This window comes from Rhinolophus hipposideros (assembly GCF_964194185.1).
Source record: "Rhinolophus hipposideros genome assembly, chromosome: 15".
In the NCBI taxonomy this organism is placed as follows: Eukaryota; Metazoa; Chordata; class Mammalia; order Chiroptera; family Rhinolophidae; genus Rhinolophus; species Rhinolophus hipposideros.
In genome coordinates, this window is record NC_138061.1 from 56,368,219 (window position 1) to 56,387,817 (window position 19,599).

Genomic DNA, 19,599 nt, shown 5'->3' on the forward strand with positions numbered 1-19,599 from the left:
TGGGCTCTGAGGATGAAATCAACTCCTCAATAGCCAACAGAACATTAGGTCACCTATGCTAAAAGTTAAACCTCTCATCTGAGACCCTAAAGCTTCACTCCCTATTACAACTGTCATGACGACTTCGTGTCATTCTCCCCTTTTTTCTTCTGAGCAATTCCTGGGCCTCCTCTTGTTTGCAATGTGTGCATTTGAATTTCTTTTCAAGCATAACTGCATTTGAAGTGAGTTTACCTCCCCTGTCTGTTGATATCTTAAGTGGTTCCAGGAAGCTACAGGGAGTGGGGGTACTTTGGTAGCATTCCCATATGAAAGAGAACCTATAACAGATATTCTAAGAAACGGGGGTGTGGGGTCCCAAGGCTGCACTAAGATAGTCAGCCACTGGTCTTGGAGGCAGCAATATGGGTGAATGTCACTGTGGTTCTCAGGGGTGAGGCTGGAACAGGGACATTTGGGACCAGTATTTTTTCCTTCACTCATGTAGCTGCTACTAAAGCGCAACAGTCTGACAGCACATAAAAATCCTCCTGTGGGCCCAGCACTGCTGGGCTGGTGGGGTGTGTTTGGAATTGAGGGAGGGGAAGAGGACTAACCCTCTTTTCTCCATTTTACATGGGTGGAAACTGAACTTGCCCAGTGTCAGAACAGAACTTACCTTGCCAGAATAGCTGCTGAGTGGCAGAGCTGGGTATACAGCTCACGATTTCCATCCCAAGGAATGTTCTCCCTCCCTCTGCTGACACTGATTCACAGGACACCGTGAGCAAGAAAGTGGACAGGTGTGGGGCGTGCACTGACAGCATAGTGAAAGCAGCACAGTGCAAATAAAAGAGTCAAGAACTGGTACCGTTTCCTCAGTGATATGGGGATGGTAATTCCAACACTGCAGCTGAGGCAAAAAGTGCAGTGGTTTTCAAAGTGTGGTCTCTAGACCGAGCAGCTTGGTAACTTGGAAAATGTGCAAATTCTGGGATGGAGCCCAGCACTTTGTGTTAACCAGCCCTTAGGGGATTCTAATACTTGCTCTAGTGTGAGGAGTATTGCGTAAGGGTAGAGTCAGTATAGACTGACCACTGTTGCAACACCCCCTAAACTTTGGTGGCTTTGAAAAACAAAGGTTTATTTCTTGCTTCTGTCACAGTTTCTGGTGGGTTGCAGGGGGGGCTGAGGTGGGGAATGCTCTGCTCCACACAGTCTTTCAGGGACCCAGGATCCTTCTGTGTTGTGACTCCACCCTCCTATAGGTCCTGAAGTTGACTCTCATCGGCTGGTGGTTAGGAAGAGGGTGAGGATCAAGGGAGAGAGTATCAGGCATGAGGCCTAAATGGCCTGCACACCACTTGTGCTCACATTCCATTAGTTAGAACTCAGAAGCCACACTGAACTACAACAGGCTAGCAAGTATCTAGCTGTGGGTCCAGGAAGAAGAAAAGAGGTCAAATGTTGGAGGACAGCAGTGGTCTGTGCTCCAAGTCCCACAGCTTAGGGAATTGAAGATGAACTGGATTTTCTGACTTCCAGAATCTTGCTTTGTAGGAAATCTGAGGGTCCAATCTGCAGTGGGCTGGTTTGGCTGTTTACAGCCTTTGCTCAGCCTTCTCGTGCTCCACAAAGCGAGCGGCCTAGAGGTGGTAGGTACCTTGTCACGTTGAGTGGAGATGTGGGCTCCCACAGGGCCAGAGCTGTGGTCTGTGAGCAGTGGGGGCAGATGCCACACTAATTCCTACCAGCACCCTCCAGGTTGGACATGGGGGAAGTGTGGGCAAAGCTGTGTGGCCCTGGAAGGACTGTCCAGATCAGAACAAGAGCCTGGGGGTTGGGAGGCGGGGTGCAGAAACCCATCAGGGCTCAGCAAGACCTGGGTTTAAGTCCTAGATTCATTAGCAGCTGTGTGACCTTGATAATAAAATTGACTTGGGATAATAAAATTGCCTCATAATTTTGTTTCGAGAATTAAATGAGATACAAAAAAAGAAAGCTCTTGGCACGGTCCTACGACCACACAGCACACAAGTCAGAAATATCTGCAGTTCCCTGGTTGTTTCCATGAGGAGGGCATGGGGATGGGGGCCCAGGGCGTCCCTGGTGTGTGAGAACCTGGTTTGGGAACCGTGCTTACTTGGGTTCTCAGCTGCTTGCGAGGCCAGGGTACTGCTTCTCCCTTCTGTTGGTCAGGACGGCCTTGGAGCCTGGTGGGGCCGGGCCTGTGGTGTAGCTGTGACTACAGATGAGAGGGGCAGCCAGCAGGGCTGACAGACCATGGTCTTTGGTAAGTGCCAGAGGACCTTGGAGGGCTTTGTGGGGGGCTGCCCCTGCCTGCCCGCCTACCAGGGACTAAGCCTGTTTGCCACATCGGGCCCCAGAGTTGCCTCCCACCCTTTGAATTAATAAGACTCCTGGGCTGAGACAGTCAGTCTGCTAGACTGCTGAGCGGCCTCGTTCCAGGGGAATTTGGATGGAGTAGAGTGTTTTCTAACTAGTAGGACTGGGGATCCAGGAGAGGTTTACAGAGCCAGGGTGTGGGCAAGGGCAGGCCATTGGTGTCGGACGGAGGGTGGAGGGGCGGCAGCGGCTCAGTGCTGCCTCCAGCCTGAGGACCCAGAGCTTCCTACTCCACGAGTGTGTGCAGGCACAAGGGACTCAGCACACTGTGAGCAGAGGACCCTCCTCTAGGAACTGCCTCTGTCTTCACCATGTCACTGACTTCCCAGAGTGAAGCTAAGGAAGGGGCCTGGGGCAGCGAGAAGGTAGGAGGGCTGCATTCAGAGAGAGGCCTGGGGGTGAGAGGACTTCCTGTGGGAAAGGCAGTCAGAAAAGGCCCTGAGAGGTGGTCTGGCCTAGGTGCTTCACCTTCTCAGTGTCCTGTCCTCTCCATCTCTGCAGCACCCTTGGCAAGATAAATAGAGCCAAGCCACGGGGGTGGTCAGGCCACACGAGTTGGAATGACCTTCACTCAAACAAGTTTAAGTGGAAGTGGGTGAACCTGCTCCTGTGACAGGGAGGGACAGTGGCAGATCACAGATGGAGGGAGGAGCCAGGCCTCGGTGGCTGTCAGGGTGTTTTCTCTCCTTTGGCATCTCTGCTTCTCTCCGCGTGTTGGCCCCGTTCTCTTCTACAGCATGGGGACTCTCTTCACTGTGGGGGAAACACTAGTGCCAGCAGCCCCAGGTTAGCAACTGTAGTAGAAAATTAGCCGATTTCTGCCAGTGTTTGTCTACAATGCCAGGCCCGAGTCACATGACTGTCTGGGATTTAGGACTTTTCCATTTAAACCACAGGAGTCCAGAGAAGCTTATTGGGCAGACAGAATTAGCTACCACAGCCCACCACCCCCACCTAATATTTTGATTGATCCAGTTAGTGAGGAACCAGGTCCCAGTTTAAAGGAGCTGGGAAACAGAACTCACCTACTATGTTGCTGGCCCACGCTCACGTAACTTACTGCATCCATTTAATGCTGACAAAAGCCCTGCGCAGCGAGCGTCCTGAAGACAATGCAAATACAGAAGAGGTAAACGAGTGGTGGAGACAAGGACTGCCCTGGTGGTCAGGCCTGGCTGGCTTCAGCCTTGGGCTCTGAAGCTGTAGTCATAAATGTGTGTGTCTGTGCTGTTGGCTTCTTCACAGATGTCACCCTGCCTTTTAGAGCTACTCAGATCCCACCAATTCCACAGGGGCCAAAGCCTTGAGCCCTCCCCATGAACTCGGCCGATTCTGGGGACTCGTGCCCCTCGCAGCCCATGTGCCTCCAACTCCTGTGTCCCGTAGCAGTCCGTTTTGTCTCTCCTCTGTTCTGGTAGAATTGGATAAAGTTCACTTTTTTCTTCCCTAAATAAATCTACTCACAATAAGTGTTTTATGAGTTATATGATTTTGGTGAAGATTTGGTGGGAATTAAATTAGTGTAGGCACTATGGAAAGGATTATGGAGGCTCCTCAAAAAATTAAGACTATAATCACCATATGACCCAGCAATTCCACTTCTGGGTATTTATCCAAAGGATGTGAAACCACTAATTCGAAAAGATAACATGCACCCCTATGCTCATTGCAGCATTATTTATAATAGTCAAGATATGGAAGTAACCTAAGTGTCCATCGATGGATGAGTGGATAAAGGAGATGTGATATGTACATATAAAGCAAAATGCTACTTAGGCATAAAAAAGGTGAAATCCTACCATTTGCGACAACAGGGATGGATCTTGGAGGAATTATAGTACACGAGATAGAAAAAGACAAATGCCATATGATTTCGATTACATGTGGAATATGAAAAAAAAAAACAGACAAAAAACCAAATTCAGAGGCAGACAACAGATTGGTGGTTACCAGAGGAGTAGAGGGATGGAGGGAGGGCAAAATGGGTAAAGGAGATTTATTATATGGTGAAGGATGGAAACTAGACTTTTGGTAGTGTGCGCATGGCATGGTATATACAGATGTTGAATTATAATATTGCACATCTGAGACTTATGTTACAAACCAAACACCTTAATTAAAAAAATAAGAAAAGACTTGGGGGAGGGAGGTCCACAGCCTCAGGTTGTGTGGCTGTCTCTTGCTCTTCTTCCTCTTCCATTTCTGCACTCAGGAATGCTAACTTCCAGCCCTGTGTTTTGTGGAGCGGCTCAGCTCACCCCAGCTTGGTCTCCCAAAAGTGCATGTCCAACCAGCAAGGTTCCTAGGTCACAGGCCTTTCCTTCTCACAGCCTCAGTGAACTGCTGGCCAGGGCGGCAGCCTCACCTGACCAGACCCTCTGCCAATCTCACTCATGGCTGTGGGTGGGAGGCTTCAACCCTCACCAGGTTGGGGTCTCACAATGTGGTTCCCCAGAGTGAGTGATGACAGGAAGAGAGAGAGAGAGAGTGAGAGAGTGAGAGAACGCAAATGGAAAGCAGGAATATCTTTTATCACCCAATCACAAAGTGACAGATCATCACTTCTGGCATATTCTATTGATCGCACAGACTAACTGATATGTGTGAGGGGCCACACAAGGTCATGAACACCAGGAGGCAGGGATCATGGGAATATCTTGGAGGCTTGCTAACACAGAGATGAACTGCACACTTGACAGTATTAGGTCTTTCTGATAGTGAATGTGCTGTGTTCCGATACCCACTTAAATCCTAGGTATTTCTCCTTAGTGAAGATTTTTTCCTTTTCATGCAGGTCCCCACACTGTTTATTACATTAATTCCCAGTATTTCATATCCATTGTGAATGGGATCTTTCTCACATTGCATTTCCTAAGTAGTTGTGGCACTCACTCAGAGACACTATTGGTTTTTATGGCCATGATTTTTCAGTAGAGCTTAACTGTTGACAATGCAGAAACTACTCTAGACTTTCACTGAGCCGTTGGATTACAAAACTGAGACCAGATGAGACCCTAAATGTGCCCTTGGGAGGAGCTTCCCCAAGTGACTGCAGAGCAGGGGGTGAAACATAAGGAGAAGCTGCCTACAGCTGATCCTTGCATGGTGGCTGTGCCCAGGCATTCCCAAAGATGAGGTGATGGGGTTTTCTGGCCATCATGTGACCCTGCCTTTGAGGGAGCCTATGGTTAGGACATGGGGGGACAGCCAGGGCAGGTAGCCCATGGCAGGGCCATCGGACCACCTAGTGCCTCACAGATTCAGCCCTTCTGCCCATGATTCCAGGTCCACGTCTCTAACCACCTCTCCCCAGAATCCTATGCGGGACACCTCCAGAGCATTTGCACAGGCTCCAGTTAATTCCTCCTTGAAAAGTCCTTCCTTCCTTCTCTTTTCTAGTAGGTATTTTTCTAGCACCTATTGCATGCCAAGCAGTGTTCTAGGCATCGAGGACATCAGAGAAGCCCCTGCCCTTGTGATATTTTACAAAGTAACTGATAAGGGGAAAGATTGAGCAGAATAAGGAGGGTCGAGTACAGAGGAGCTAAAAGTTTGAGTCAAGACGTGGAGGTGATTGAGCCATAGGGATTCCTGGCAGAGGGAACAGCCAGTGTAGGGCCCTGGGGAGGGAGGGTTCCCGGTGTGTCTGTGAAAAGCCAAGGTCAGCAGGATGAAGTGATGGAGGGAGAGTGGCTCTCCCTCCCTAGGAGGGGTGTGTGTGTGTGTGTGTGTGATGGATAATGAAGGGCCTTGTGGGCCTCTGTAAGGACTTGATCTTTGAGTAAAATGGAACCTATTGCAATGTTAGCAGCAGAGAATGGCATGATCTAAGTTTTAAAAGGATTTTAGGTGGAAGCAGAGATACCTGATACGAGGCTCTGGGACGAGGACTGTCTCCCCACTCTGCCCTCCGTGATCCCCACTGGCCGGTCCTGTGCCGCCCTTATCACCTATCTCCTAGACTTTGGCCACCGTCCACTGACTATTCTCCCTGCCTTCTGCTCTCCTGGTCGCTCCACACCAGCACCAGAGCTGCCTGAGAAATGCCTCCAGGCCCTTTTCCAGCGACATGGACACTTGATCCCTCCCAAGTCTAGCCTTCCTGGGTAGGGAGGTCGGGCTTTGCCTGCGTGTATCCTTCCCTGGAGGTGGGTGTCCATGTGCACAAGTCTGTGCCCAGGGGCCCCTGCCCTAGTAGCACTGACCTCCAGAGGCCAACTTTTGGGAGTCACACGATTTTTAGGATTTTAAAAATACACTTCATTTCAGTCATATCTAAGGGTATCTCACTCATTGTATCAAACAATTCACAATTTTCTAAAGTGCTTTCCCTGCCCCTTCCAAGAAAACCATGTGTGTCCTTCTAATTTTTTCCCTTTGTCTACACAAAAGTAATCAAACATACCGACTTAAAAAAATGTGCATAACATTCTGCATGTCGCCTTTTCATTTTATCTGCCGTGGGCATCTTCCCTCTCCAAAGCAGCCCTATTGACCCCTTTCTTAGTGACACGTGTAGTGTTCCACATGGCGCGGTTCCCCAGCCCAGAGGGGACATTCAAGTGGTTTCCAGTCACTCGCACAACATCGTGTGCGCGCACCCCCCGCCCCAGAAGAAATTACGTTAGCATGCAAACTTGAACATATCACATCCGCCAATGCAAAATGAAGACAAAACAGTCAGTTGGAAGGCGGCAGAAAATCGTGTCTGAACACCCCAGGTCCTCCTGGCTTTGTTTTCACCAGGTAGTCCCCCGGCGGAACCGCCGAGGTCGACTTTCGTGCGCTGCCCCTGCCACTGGGGTTGGGGCCATTGACAGCCGCGGTGTCCTCGTCGCACCGCGGGGAAGGGGTCCCCGCCACCTAGTAGGTCCGGGAGCGTCCCGGGAGCTTAGCCACCGTCTCCCCGCGTGCTGTCCTCCTCGCGGCCGCCAGGGGGCGCCCCAGGCCGGCCCGAGCGGCCTCCGCCCCGGGGGGGAGGGGGGGTTGGCTGGCGGCCGCCAGGCGGGAGGTGGCGCCTCGCGGGGCCGAGCAGCTCCCGGCCGCGCCGGCTCGAGCGCCTCTTTCCGGAAAGCGGATCCGGCGCGCGCCCGGCTGCGCCGCGCGGCTTGGCCTCCTGCCCCACTGACCTGGGATTGCCAGGTAGCTGCAGCCCAGCGCGGAGCGCCAGCGGAGGCACTTCGCGTCCAGCCTCCACCCACCCTCTGCCAACGGCGTCACTACCGCAGGGATGACAGCATCCCCACGCCGCCCGAGACCGGACCTCACCCCCCAGGCAGCCTGCCCATTCCTGCTGCTCTGTACAGCGCTCTCTCTTCTTCATGTAGGCGGCCTGGGGACCCAAGAGGAAAGGGAGCTGCCAGCAGGAGGCTGGCCTCCCTTCGTGCCCTTTCTACCCTTGTCTCCTCTCCGCCTCCGGGCTCCCACCCAGCGGCAGTTAGGGCACGAAAGAGAATTAATTGTGCGGGAGGCGACAGGAGGCTGGGGGAGGCTCTGAGTCTAGGAAGCCCAGGGGGCCAGGACCCCGGACGGGGGAAGCCTCTGCAAGGCCCGAGGTGGGGAGGACCGAGAGGAGGGCGGCCGGAGCCCAGGGCCGCAGCACCGTGCGGCAGGGAGGCTCCCAGGGCTGGGTCACCGTGGGCCAGGCCAGCTCGACCCGGGGCAGGGCCAGCCTGGCCCTCCCCACTTCTTTTTCATGCTGTGGGCTTCAAGCTCATCTGAACCCACTTAATTCTCCTTCCTGCTGTGTGTTAACCTTGCAGAGGGAGAAGCGCGCCCACTCACACCTGCGTTCCGTCACTCTTGGGTCCTCACCGGGAGGCAAGGGGACATGATCACCAGGCCACAGTGCCAAATCCTGTTTGTTTTTTCCTGGTCAGGTTGCATTTTTAAAACATTAAAAGGCTCAAAGTGGCAAGTGAATGTCAAATTTGAAAACTGGGTAGTCCCAGTGTGGCAACATACCTTTTCTGAACCCCAATTTCCTTCCCGGGGTACAAGGGCAGCTGTGAGGAGCTCTGAGCACCCATGAGGCGGGGCTTTTGGCCTCACAACAGCAGCTCCCAGGCAGCATCCCGCTCTGTCTAGGTTGCTTCAGATTCAGGGCACAGAGAAGACGCAGCTTCATTCTTTTTGGTCATCTCTAGACACCTGCAACAAACAACAAAAAGGTCAACAACAACCTAAATTGAGGATAACTCTGTCAGCACATGCATAGCTTTAGAACTCATTATAGGGAAAGGGGAGAGGTGTCCTGAATTCTGCAATAAAGTCTCTTCAGTTATCCCTCCTGATTCCATTTTGTTTTCTTTCTTGGCTTTAACATAGTTAGAAAGAAAGCTCTTTCCTCCCCTCAGACAGTTTTAAAAGCATTACCTGAGGATGCCACCTGTTCTGGAAAAGAAGGTTGGAAATGGGGAGCAGGTGGAGGAAGAGGCCGGGGAGCCTACAAGCTGCTGGCTGGCTCCTCAGGCCTCTTTGAAATTGGCTCAAAAGACATGGAATTAGTAGGCAAAGCTGCCTTCTGCTCCTCTTACCTGTGGAGGAGCGATCGGTTCCTCGCTGGCCAGGCCAGTGTCATCGATACGGCTGGTGTCATTGTTACCTTACACTGACAGATCACTTGACACCTGCGGCCCAGGCAGGGCTGTGCCTGGGCATTGCCCTGCGGAGCCCGAGGCTTTGACCCTCCCTATTGTCCCCGAACCCCAAGGGAGGCCAAGACACAGGCGCTGCTTGGATGCGCTGCTTGGTGATCCACTGTGAAAACTAGACTGCTCCTGGTGCCTGTTCCAGCTCGCAGGGTCCCGGCTGCCTCTTGGCTTCCTGCTGCCTGGCCCCTGGTGCTGTGCTGGGCAGAGGAGATGAGTTTATTGCTGGCTGTGAGCTGAGGCAGAGCTACAATGCTTCACAGAGAGGTGGCTCTGGGAGTGGCCCTGGAGTGAGGAGCCAGGGTGAGGAGTAGCAGGGTGTCCTGCCTGGCTGGGCTTCCCTGGCTGGCTGCCCTGCCTTCTGTCTGCCTCCAGCTGACACCATGCTGCAGCAGATCCTGCACGACATGTACATCGATCCCGAGCTCCTCGCTGAGCTCAGTGATGTGCAGAAGCACATCCTTTTCTACAAAATGCGAGAGGAGCAGCTGAGGCGCTGGAGGGAGCGTGAGGTTTGGGAGGCCCTGGCCCAGGCGGAGGGCCTCAGGCCCCCGAAGGTCAAGCGAGGTATGTGTCGGGGAGTCACTGAGGGGCCGGTTATTGGTGCCAGGCTGGGTTTCTTTAAAAATGGGCACTGGTGTGATGTGGGCTCGGGGCTCGAAACCCTTGTTCTATGAGTGTCCGGTTGCATTACCTCAGGCCTCTGTCTTTGGACCAGGGCTCCAAGGCTGCACAGGTGGCTACCCAGGGACCGTGACGGGTCGGGGAATGGGGACTTGTGTTATCTTGCGGTGGTGGGAGGCCAAGCTCTGGAAAGACACCATTGGGATCTCAGATCGTCTCAGACACAGTGGGTGATTGCCCAGTGAAGGAGGCTCTTTTTGACCTTTACCAGTTCACCAGGGGTTTTGGGACAGGCCAGGGTACAATGAAGACATGCAGTTGTTCCCTCCCTTGCATGCGGCACAGTGGTTCTCAGCGAGGGCCAGCACTGTGCACCAGGCCCCTCTTTTCTATTGTCGTGCGAGAGGGTACCCCATTGGGCAACTGGAGAGAGGGTGTCAGGGAATTCCTGCACAATGAATGACCAGTCCCAAATGGCAGTGGCAACTATAGACAAGAAGCAAGGGCCCAACCTACTTTTCAAGTGGTTTCCATGCTGCCACGTGCCAGTCAAGCCCGAGGACTGGTGCACCGGTGAATGATGGTGCCCGGAAGCAGGCAGGCTGCTGAAACTTGGGGCAGGAGTCAGGGTTCTGCTGGGCCTGGGCCTCTCGGGGGGTGCTGCATGTGAGGGTTTGCAGAGCCCATTCATCTCGCTCGTTTGCTCTCCACAACAAGCTCCCTCTTGTCCTCCATCTGTTCTCCAGAGTGAAGTGCAGACTTGCTGTGTTTGAAGTTTTCAATCTGAGACAAAGTCCTGTGTCTGGACAGGGCGTCCTGGCCCCTTGGAGACCTAGCTCCTGCTCTTCCCTCCAGGATCACTGCTGCACAGTCCCCACCGTGTGTCACTGGCCACACTCGCACCCATCTGGACGTGCTCTCTCTAGCCTGTCTTTGCACATGCAGTTCTTCCTATTGCAATGTCCCCCTGCCTTCATCCTCCTGACAAATTCCTTTAGGACTAGCCCCCACCCCCTGGAATAATTGGGGATGCTCGTGGCACAGGGCAGTACAGGACTTGCTCCTCTGCAGCTGCTTAACATGTGGGACCCACCCTGGCCCGCCACTTGCCACACTGTCCTTGTCACTCATCACCTGCTTGCCTGGCTGTCCCAGGGGACTCAAAGCCACTGGAGCATGAGACCACACGTCATTCTGTGTTCCATCCCTGCCTGGATCTAGCACAGAGCTGGCACAGAGTGTTAAATCAGGACACAGCTGGACCCCAAGGGGGCAGAGTGGTGACTTGGCTGTGTGTGGCAGGCGCAAAGGCTGGGGCCTTCCAGACCAGGCTGCGCTGGCAGCTGCATGGCTGGCTGGTGAAAATGACAGGCTGCCTTTCCAGCCCCACCCAGCCTGAGCCCGGGGGCATTGCATTGTCTGTACTGTGGCTCTTCTGGGAGGAAGACAGATGCCTGGAAATTTAACTGCAAAAATATTTTTATGGCGATTTGTCACACATTGACATCTACATTTTCATGTATAAATTATACATTAAACTCATTGGGGTTTCTAGTGCAGATGACTCTTTTCCGGGTAATTAATTTTCTGATTTATAAAGAATGGAAAAGAGGAGGAAACACGCTGAGGAATATGTGTATTCCAGACCAGAATCCCATTCAGATCTCAGCTCTTTGCTTCAGTCTTGCAGGTGGAACAGTCTGGGCAGATAAGAGGAAGCCCTGGGGGGCTGGCTCTGCTCCAAAGGCTGACGAGCTTCTTACTGCCGGGTCCAGGATACACAGTGCCTGCTTCCCATCTTTGGGTCATGATGAGGGGTTTCAACAATCCCTCACATTGTCAGTGAGCTTCACATTTACCAGGCGCCTGCCCCCACTGAATGCTCCCATAGCCCCATGACCCCCACTGCAGACGAAGAAGCCATGGCTCACAGAAGTGACACAGTGCCTCCAAAGTCACCTAGATGCTAAGAAATGGAGTCGGGGCGCACACCCTGACTTTGATCTTGGGTCCAGTGACTGATATTTTCCATTTATTTACTTCTGAACTATCACTTCAAGTTAACAAATTGTCTGGGCGCGCATTCGTTTGTTTACTCATTCACTCTTATCCGACGTCACTAAGTGCTCACTTTGGTGAACTGGACAGAGCCTTGGCCCCCCTGAGACGGTGGGGAGACAGATCACAGGGAATGCAGCCCACCCGGATGCCAGGAGTGAGGCTTGGGGCAAAGCAGCTGCAGGGTGGCTAGGGCAGGGGTGTGTGGGCACAGGTTCCACTGGCTGGATATTTTATCTTCCTTTCCTTCACAGGCACCCCTTTCCCAGTTTTCCCCCCTCCCCACCCAGTGTGTCCTGAAGGAAGCATCTGCTGTGCCCTGTTGAGCTGTGTGCCAGCCCCTTGGGGTCCCTGAGCACAATTTCGTCCTGGTCAGTCTAGAATGGAGCCTCGCCTCCTCCTGCCCGTTGCCCCCAGTCCTGCTTGTGCCCTAAGGTTTCCCTCCCACCCTCTCTTTTCGGGGGACATTTTCCAGCTCCTAGCAGGCCTGACCCCTAGGGCTCAGGCTCTGCAGGGCAGGGCAGTAGGGCGTTCCCTGCCCACAAGAATCTGTCTGCTTTCCAGCTGTGGTTGCAGAGGGTAGGAGTAAACACTGATGACACGTGTTATCCCAGTTTACAGAACCTTGGGGCTTTTATTGATCCTGGAACACACATTTGGGAGCCACACAGAAATAAACTGGGGTGACACACGTCACTCCCCTGAGGATGCAGGAATGTCTTTTCTTGTTTCCACTTGATACTTTGGTGAGAATCTTCTGCTGTTCTACCCTGTTGTGGAGACACAGACCCTCCGCTTAGGTGGTTTTCTCATCTGCCATCATGTCTGCGGTTTTGTCACATTTCTCACAACACTTGATGTTTGACAGGAATTGGTATTGTTATGTTGAGACTCTGAGAAGGTCTGTGACATGATGTTCCTGTTAGATTTAAGCCAAGCCTCCCCCCTGACTATGACCTTGGCAATCTCTTTCTCTCTCACTTCCCACCCCACACGTCAGGAGTTGCTGCCTTCACAGCCTCCCGTCCCCTTCTGTGCTTGCTCGGTTATCCCAGTTTCCTGGGGCTGGAGCTGGGTGTTGCCTGGGACTCAGGAGTCAGGACACATGTGTTCACGCTACTGTCATGGTTCCGAAAGCTTCCCCACCTGGGGCTGTCAGTTCTGCCGTGATTGGCAATTTCTCTCCGTGTTAGATCGGATCCTCTGTAACCACCTCCTTATCCACCTGGACATCCTTTACCTGGAAACCAGACATCTTTCCCCCACCCTCCTTCCCACTTTCTCCTTTAACATGGCTGACGCAGGCCACACTGTGAACCATGCCTGCACACTCAGGGAGCTGGCTTATCGTCCCCTCTGTTGTTTGCCCACACAAGCCGCCACACAGTCAGAATCCTCGCGTGCCTCCTGTGCTGGCCCCCAGGCCTCCCCGCACTGCAGCCCGTGGAGGCCTCCCGCCCGCACTGCCTCCATTCCTCACAGCTGCGGTCAAGAAGTGGCTCCTACCTCTTAGGGCCAGTCCTCTCTGCCAGTTCAGCTCATACAGCTCCCAGAAGCCCTGACATGGGGCTTGAGGGAATCACTCTCCTTAGTATCCTCTCTGTGTCCCAGCATGAAGCCCCTCCTGCTGCATACCTGCTCTGGTCTTGGTGCCTCACGTGGGACTGGTCATGCCCTAACGAAGCTGTGGGACAGTCTTTCTAACTGGGCATCTGCCTTCTCTCTGTTTCCTGGGAACGTTTAGTAACCATGGCAACCTTGCCTGGGGGGCCTTCCTAGCCTCAATGCGTTCCCTTTCCGGGCTTAGAAGTCCCAACCTTGAATACCATCCCCGGCTGCAAACCTGTACTTGCCTGCAGACGTTCCTAATGCAGCTGTGTTCTCAGTGGTCCCCTCCCTCCCTCACGCTCACCCTCTACGTCCCTTTTTCCGCACAGCAGCCCAGATGCCCCTTTAACACAGTAATTAGGTCATGCAGCTCCCTGCCTCATTGGCTTTCATTGCACTCAAAGAAAATACAGATGCTTTTCACTGGCCTCTGCCCACTCTCCAACCTAATTTCCACCCATCTGTGTCCCTCTGCGTGGAATGTTCTTTTCCCAAATCCTCATGAGGCTGGTTCCATCTCATCATTCATTTCTCAGTTAAATGTTGAGTTGGTAAAATCCACACAACATAAAAGTTATCATTTTAACCACTAAAAAGTGTGCAATCCAGTGATACTTGCTCCATTCAAAATGTTGTGCAACCACCGCCTCTATCTTATTCCAGGGCATTTCATCACCCCAAAAGGAAGGCTTGCAGCCGTGAGCAGCACTCCCCATCCCGCCCTCCCCTCCCCTCATCCCCTGGCAACCACTGATCTCCTTTCCATCTCTATGGATTTGCCCTCCTTCTCCTTTTCCTTTCTTCTGAATCTGTTTGCTGGGCTGTGGTTGGTTTCCTCCATTAGCTTGAAAGTGCCATGGGACTGAGGGTGTTGCTTGCATTGTTCCATCATGACATGGGGAACAAGGTGTGGGGATACAGTGGGTATGTGTGGGGGATGAGTAGCTGCTAAGGCCGTTGCATGCGTTGTGTGTCAGAGGGCCTTGATTGACAGGGACAGGTGTGAACGGATTCCTTTTTGAGTGAAAGACTGCTGTGCAGCGTGACCCCTCCCCTCGACCTTGTAAATCTTCGGTGGAAGTATAAAAAAATCACAATGTGCTTGTGTTTTGGGATATGTTGCAGAAGCCAAAATACAATCTATAATATGTAAGTGATGGCAAATCTGTCACCTTTTCAGTCTTATAACTCGTTTCATGTTCATTTCTTGTTTTAGGATTTTGACTTAGGTTTTAGTTTAACCCAAATCCTAAGCAAAAAATCTTGCTCTTTGTCTTTGCATCTGCTTAATGTATATTTGCCTGAATCTTTTCTTCCCTCCGCCTTTTGTCACCATTTTGTTGTAGGAGTGTCTCTTAGAAAATGTATAGTACCTACTAATTTAAAGCATATTTTAAAAAAGTGCTCAAATCCATTTTCTCTATCAGTAATGAAACATTATTTACTGAAGATGGGAAACATAAGGACTTCCTAAACATTCTTCTTCATGATTTTGTTGACATAATTGAGGATTTTAGATTGATTTTTTTCCCCATTACTTATTTCATCCTTCAAGGTTTATTAATACCAATAATTATTTGGACATTAACTCTACTTTGTGCAGGTTTCATGGCTCCCTACAATTTTTTCCTCTCTGAGGGGAAAGTGATAAATATTTTGTTCCCCCTTTGCCCCACAGTATAAGTGATTTGGCCAGCACACCCCACACTGTTAGGATTTTCAGCACGTCGAACAGAAGTCATCAAACACTAAGAGAAAGCCATGCTTGAAGCTGTCTTCTGCCCCAGCCCTGTTCTTGCTGCCATAATGTGGTGGGGCACCACTGATTTTGGCGTGCTGATTTTTTCCAATGTCCTTCTTGAATTTTTCTGTTGTTTCCAACAGCTTTCCAGTAGATTGACTTGGATCTCCTAGTGGCCAGTGACTGCATAGAAACACTGGGGAGTCAGGGGCGGGCGTGCTCTGATTTCTGGACTGTAGCTCTTTGGGCACCGGGGACAGTGCTTCTAGGACATGGCCATGTGGGGAGGGGGTGGGGAGGCCACTAATAGAATCTCCCACCTTAGTTTATCTTGATGCCTTGCAGGCCTGGGTGTGTCCGGAGTGAGGGTACAGTTTTCCTGGCTGTGTGGAGAGAGCAACCTTATGTGAAGCCCTTAATTGCCAGCTCTGAGCATTCTGTATCTAGAAGCAGAGACTGAAGTTGTGGCCTCATCCAGCTGAAGACTTTTGATAGGGGGAGTCTGAAGAGGTTCTCAGAGAGGGGCCCCACGTTCTGGATGCTAAGAGGAAGGGTCAGGGTGGCAGGAAGAGCAAGGCCTAGGAAGTCACTCAGATGGAATGCCCCTCTGCACCTGGCCTTTCTGGGCCCTTTACGTGCCTTAGTTTATCTCTCCCCCTGAGGGACCTGGGAGTTGGGTCCTTCATAGTTCATAAAATCTAAGACACCATAGCTAGAAAGACACACTATTTTTATATACTACTAAAAGAGCTGTAAATTGTTTTGTCAAATGAACTCAGAAAGGTCTGGAGGCTTTGGCTAGAGATAAGTGACACAGATTTTTCCATGGGTCTTAGAGTTTACAAACTGGAAATGTAACTCGGAGCAAACCCAGGAATGTGCCAAGGAACAAAGGAAAATCATTCGTTTGTATAATGTAACTGATCACAAGAGAGAAAGGAGCCCTGCATTCTTAGCTGTTGGATTGGTCCATGACAACGAGTTAACTCGTGTTGATAATTATGATGGATTTCAGGTGGTTGTCAAGTGGGGCATTGGGCAGTCTGGTCACACAGAGATTTTCTTGAAGGAGGTCTTATGCTTGACTGGAGTCCAGGTACCAATACATACCAGTCTGATGAGAAGACGTGTAATGTCTGACGCAGGCCTGTAGAGTTACAGGAAGGTTTAAAAGTTTAAGTGTCAAGATGAATTTATTGTTTTTCCTTGAGCTTTAAGTTCTGTTCACAATTTAGGAGTAAGGCTGGGAAGAGACCCCATTATTTTCCCCTAACTTCACTCTTTTTTCATTTGTAAGACACATCCTGATTTCAGAAACGTTAAAATGTGTCTTCAAATCAATGAAATACGTTATTATCTCCATTGGAACTGAAAAATAAATGTGACTAGATTTCAAAAATCCTCTTGATGAAGGATACCAAACTGAGTTTAAAAAAGAACAAAACAGGAGTTAAAAGAGAGGAAAACATTTGCAACACGTATCACAGACAAAGGATTACTACCTAGAGAACATGAGGGCGCTCTGCAAGAGTTAGTGAGAGACGAACCACAGCAAAACAGGGAGAAGAGATAAACCAGCAGTTCACGGGAGTGAACTGTCAAATCACAGGAACCATGTGGAGAGGCATTCGACTGCACTAGTAAACCACATCACTGCAAATTAAGACAGTGAGATTGGCAAAGGTTAAAAAAGTTTGATGATAGTAAGTAAGATTGACAACCATCGGGAGAAAGAGTCTCTCCTGCACTCTTGAGGGGGAGATGTGAGAGGAACAGAATGCTTGTACTTTTCCCATGTTTCTGTAGGTTCACGAAGAGCTTGGGCACTCGGGGATGGAGTAGACAGCAAAGGCCCGTGCCTGGGGCCACACAGCTGGTCAGTGGTCAGCCGAGAACTTGACTTTCAGTGTGCATAGTTCCTCCTTCCTCTCCTGTCCCCCACCCCGACTTTCTCCTGACTGCTGCCAAAAGACCAAGGACTGTTTGAACAGACTGAGTTTTGCTCAGCTCTGGGTGGAGGGAAGGACCTCTCCTGCCTGCTGGAGGGCCCCAGCTGGGCTGAGCTGCCCAGGGTTAATGTCTCTCCCCTTGCTTCAGGGGAGGTCATGCCTGCCACCTCCCTGCTTCTCCTTCCAGCCGGGAGGTCAGCTGGGGCAATTTCTGAGAAAGGCCACCAGCTGGTTATCTCCTGACTCCCTGTAACCCGACCCCAGGCCCCAGCTCCAGCTCAGAGTAGCTGGTCTGAAGTAACAGGTTGCAGACAGCTACCTGTCCCTCCGCTGTCTCTCCCACTGGCTAGTGTTACTGCTTTCCAGGTTTTTCTCACATAAAAATTAGCAAAGCTCCGTAGGATTTTTCCATTTGGAACCAGATTTTGCATTAGACTGGGGGGTCTAAATTCTTTGGGTCCATTTTCACACCTATATCCCCCAGGTCCTTTAAAAATTACGTTATCTTTCAGCCTCAGGGATCATTTAGTTTTAGCCTGTTATTTCACTGATGTGCTTATTTTTCTGGCCACCATGATTGGGTTCTCACATTCAGACTCTGACATGCTAAAGATTTCATACATCTGGTCCCTGCCCCCAGTACACATGCAATCCCTTCGTTTTACAGATTAAGCTATTTGTGCTGCACATGTTCCAGATGAGAAAAGTGAGCTGGGAAAGAGCAGGAAGACTAGATTCCAGAGGCCCTCACCGGCCCTCACACCGATTCTGCTGTCTCGGTACTGAAAGGAGTCGGGGTAGGAGGTGGGTACTGTGGGTTTCCCAGTGATAATTACAGCAAGTCCAGCATACGAATGCATGGGGCATTATGACCCAGGTGGAAGACCTTGGGTTTTTCCCTGTTCTTTTTGTAAGAGAGGCAAGGCTTCTGCAAGAAATGTGGCCTCCAGCTTGGGGATCTGTATCCAGAGCCATTGGACAGTCAATGTAGGAAGGAGTGCTGGGAGGATGGTTAGGGTGACTCGACCCCGTGTCTGTGAGCCGACTACGGGTTCTGAACACAACAGAAAGCTGCCTGGCATTGCTGAAAACGTATCTTATGCCCACCCCAGGCCGGCATTCACATCCTTTGTCTCAGATGCAGTTTGTTCGATGGTCAAAGAGTTCAAACGGTGGCTGTGCCCTCTCCGGAACTGCAGCCGTTTTCCACTTATGAATTTGACCTTAGCAAGTTACTCAAGGCTCTCTGAACCTCAGTTTCCTCTTACGTAAATTGGGGATGATGATAATAGGACTTTATCCCAGATTTGTGGGAAAGATGAAGTGAGATTGTCTCTTCAGTAGAGCCTGGTATGTTGAAAGTACCTGATAAACATAAGCACAATTCTCACGCCCAGTTGAGTTCTTTTCTGTTTTTCTTCCAGAAGATTAGGGTTCACAGCTTAGAACAAAAGGCACCTATGTTAAGAGAACACACCAGTTATGAGGGGCAGCCACCTCCCTGCAGGATTCACTGGAGGGGGCACCATTACATCAGAAGTGTCCCATCCCTTAGGAGATTAGCTATTCTCTCTCTCTCTCTCTCTCTCTCTCTCTCTCTCTCTCTCTCTCTCTCTCTCTCTCTCTCTGTCTCTCTCTCTCTCTCTCATCATCTATCTCTATCTCTATCTCTAGATTTATTTTAAGGAATTGGCTCACATGATTGTGGAGACTGGCTAGTTCATAATCTGTAGGGAGGGCTGCCGGCTAGAAACTCAGGCAGAACTCTGTGTGACAGTCTTGAGGCAATTCCTTTTTGGGGAAATCTCAGTTTTTTGCTCTTAAGGCTTTTAACTAATTGGATGAGGGGCTCCCACCCTATGGAGGGTCATCTGCTTTACTTAAAGTCAATAGATTCTAAATGTTAATCTTATCTACCAAATACCTTCCCAGCAACATCTAGATTGACCAGACAATTGGACACCATAGTCTAGGCACATTGACACATAAAGTTAATCATCACAGCCTGTAATTGATTCTACCCACAAGTCCTGAGTGCCTGTTATGTGCAGTGTGCAGTGTGCTTCCACTGTGAGAGATGCTAGGATTCTGCTTGTTAGACTCCTACGATCTGGCTGGGGTGGCCAGACATTTCAGTGAGGACATACCAGGCAAAGGAGGGTTCTTCCAAGCTGTCTCCCAGAATTCAAGAGCAGCAAGTGCGGTCTGAAATCAGAGAGGTGTCTACAGCCAGAGTTGTTTTTGTCCTGGTTTCTTTCTGGTGCTTCTCTCTGTACACTTGCTGCTGCAGGCCAGCTCTTAGCACTGTTCTTCTGCAAACACAGCCCCCCCAATACTACCCCAGATCTGAATCCATGTGACCTTCCACCTCCAAAATCCATTACTGTCAAATGACCTCCACCTTTTCCCTCCCTCAGTTTAGATTCCGTTCAGTGGGCATCTGATTGGCCCAGCTCTGGTTCCCAGCTGCGAGCAGAGACTGGGTCATGGAGAAGGTAAGGCTGTCGCCTTGCAGAGTCATGAGCTACGGGAGGCAGAGCTAGAAGGGAGGTTGGATATAATGGGTAAACTGATAATATCCGTG

General features: G+C 50.9%; 1 protein-coding gene across 3 annotated transcripts in view; it reads left to right on the top strand.

The window, feature by feature from the left end:
• Positions 1-9,418: 9,418 nt before the first annotated feature.
• The window catches only part of SH2D4B (SH2 domain containing 4B), a gene marked incomplete at its 5' end in the record, with an annotated part of 105,006 nt that continues 94,825 nt past the window's right edge, over positions 9,419-19,599 (top strand). For all 3 annotated transcript variants that reach the window (XM_081074106.1, XM_081074105.1, XM_081074107.1), the window contains one exon: positions 9,419-9,602. In XM_081074106.1, the coding sequence (XP_080930232.1) occupies positions 9,419-9,602 (184 nt within the window). The remainder of the gene's footprint in view (positions 9,603-19,599) is intronic.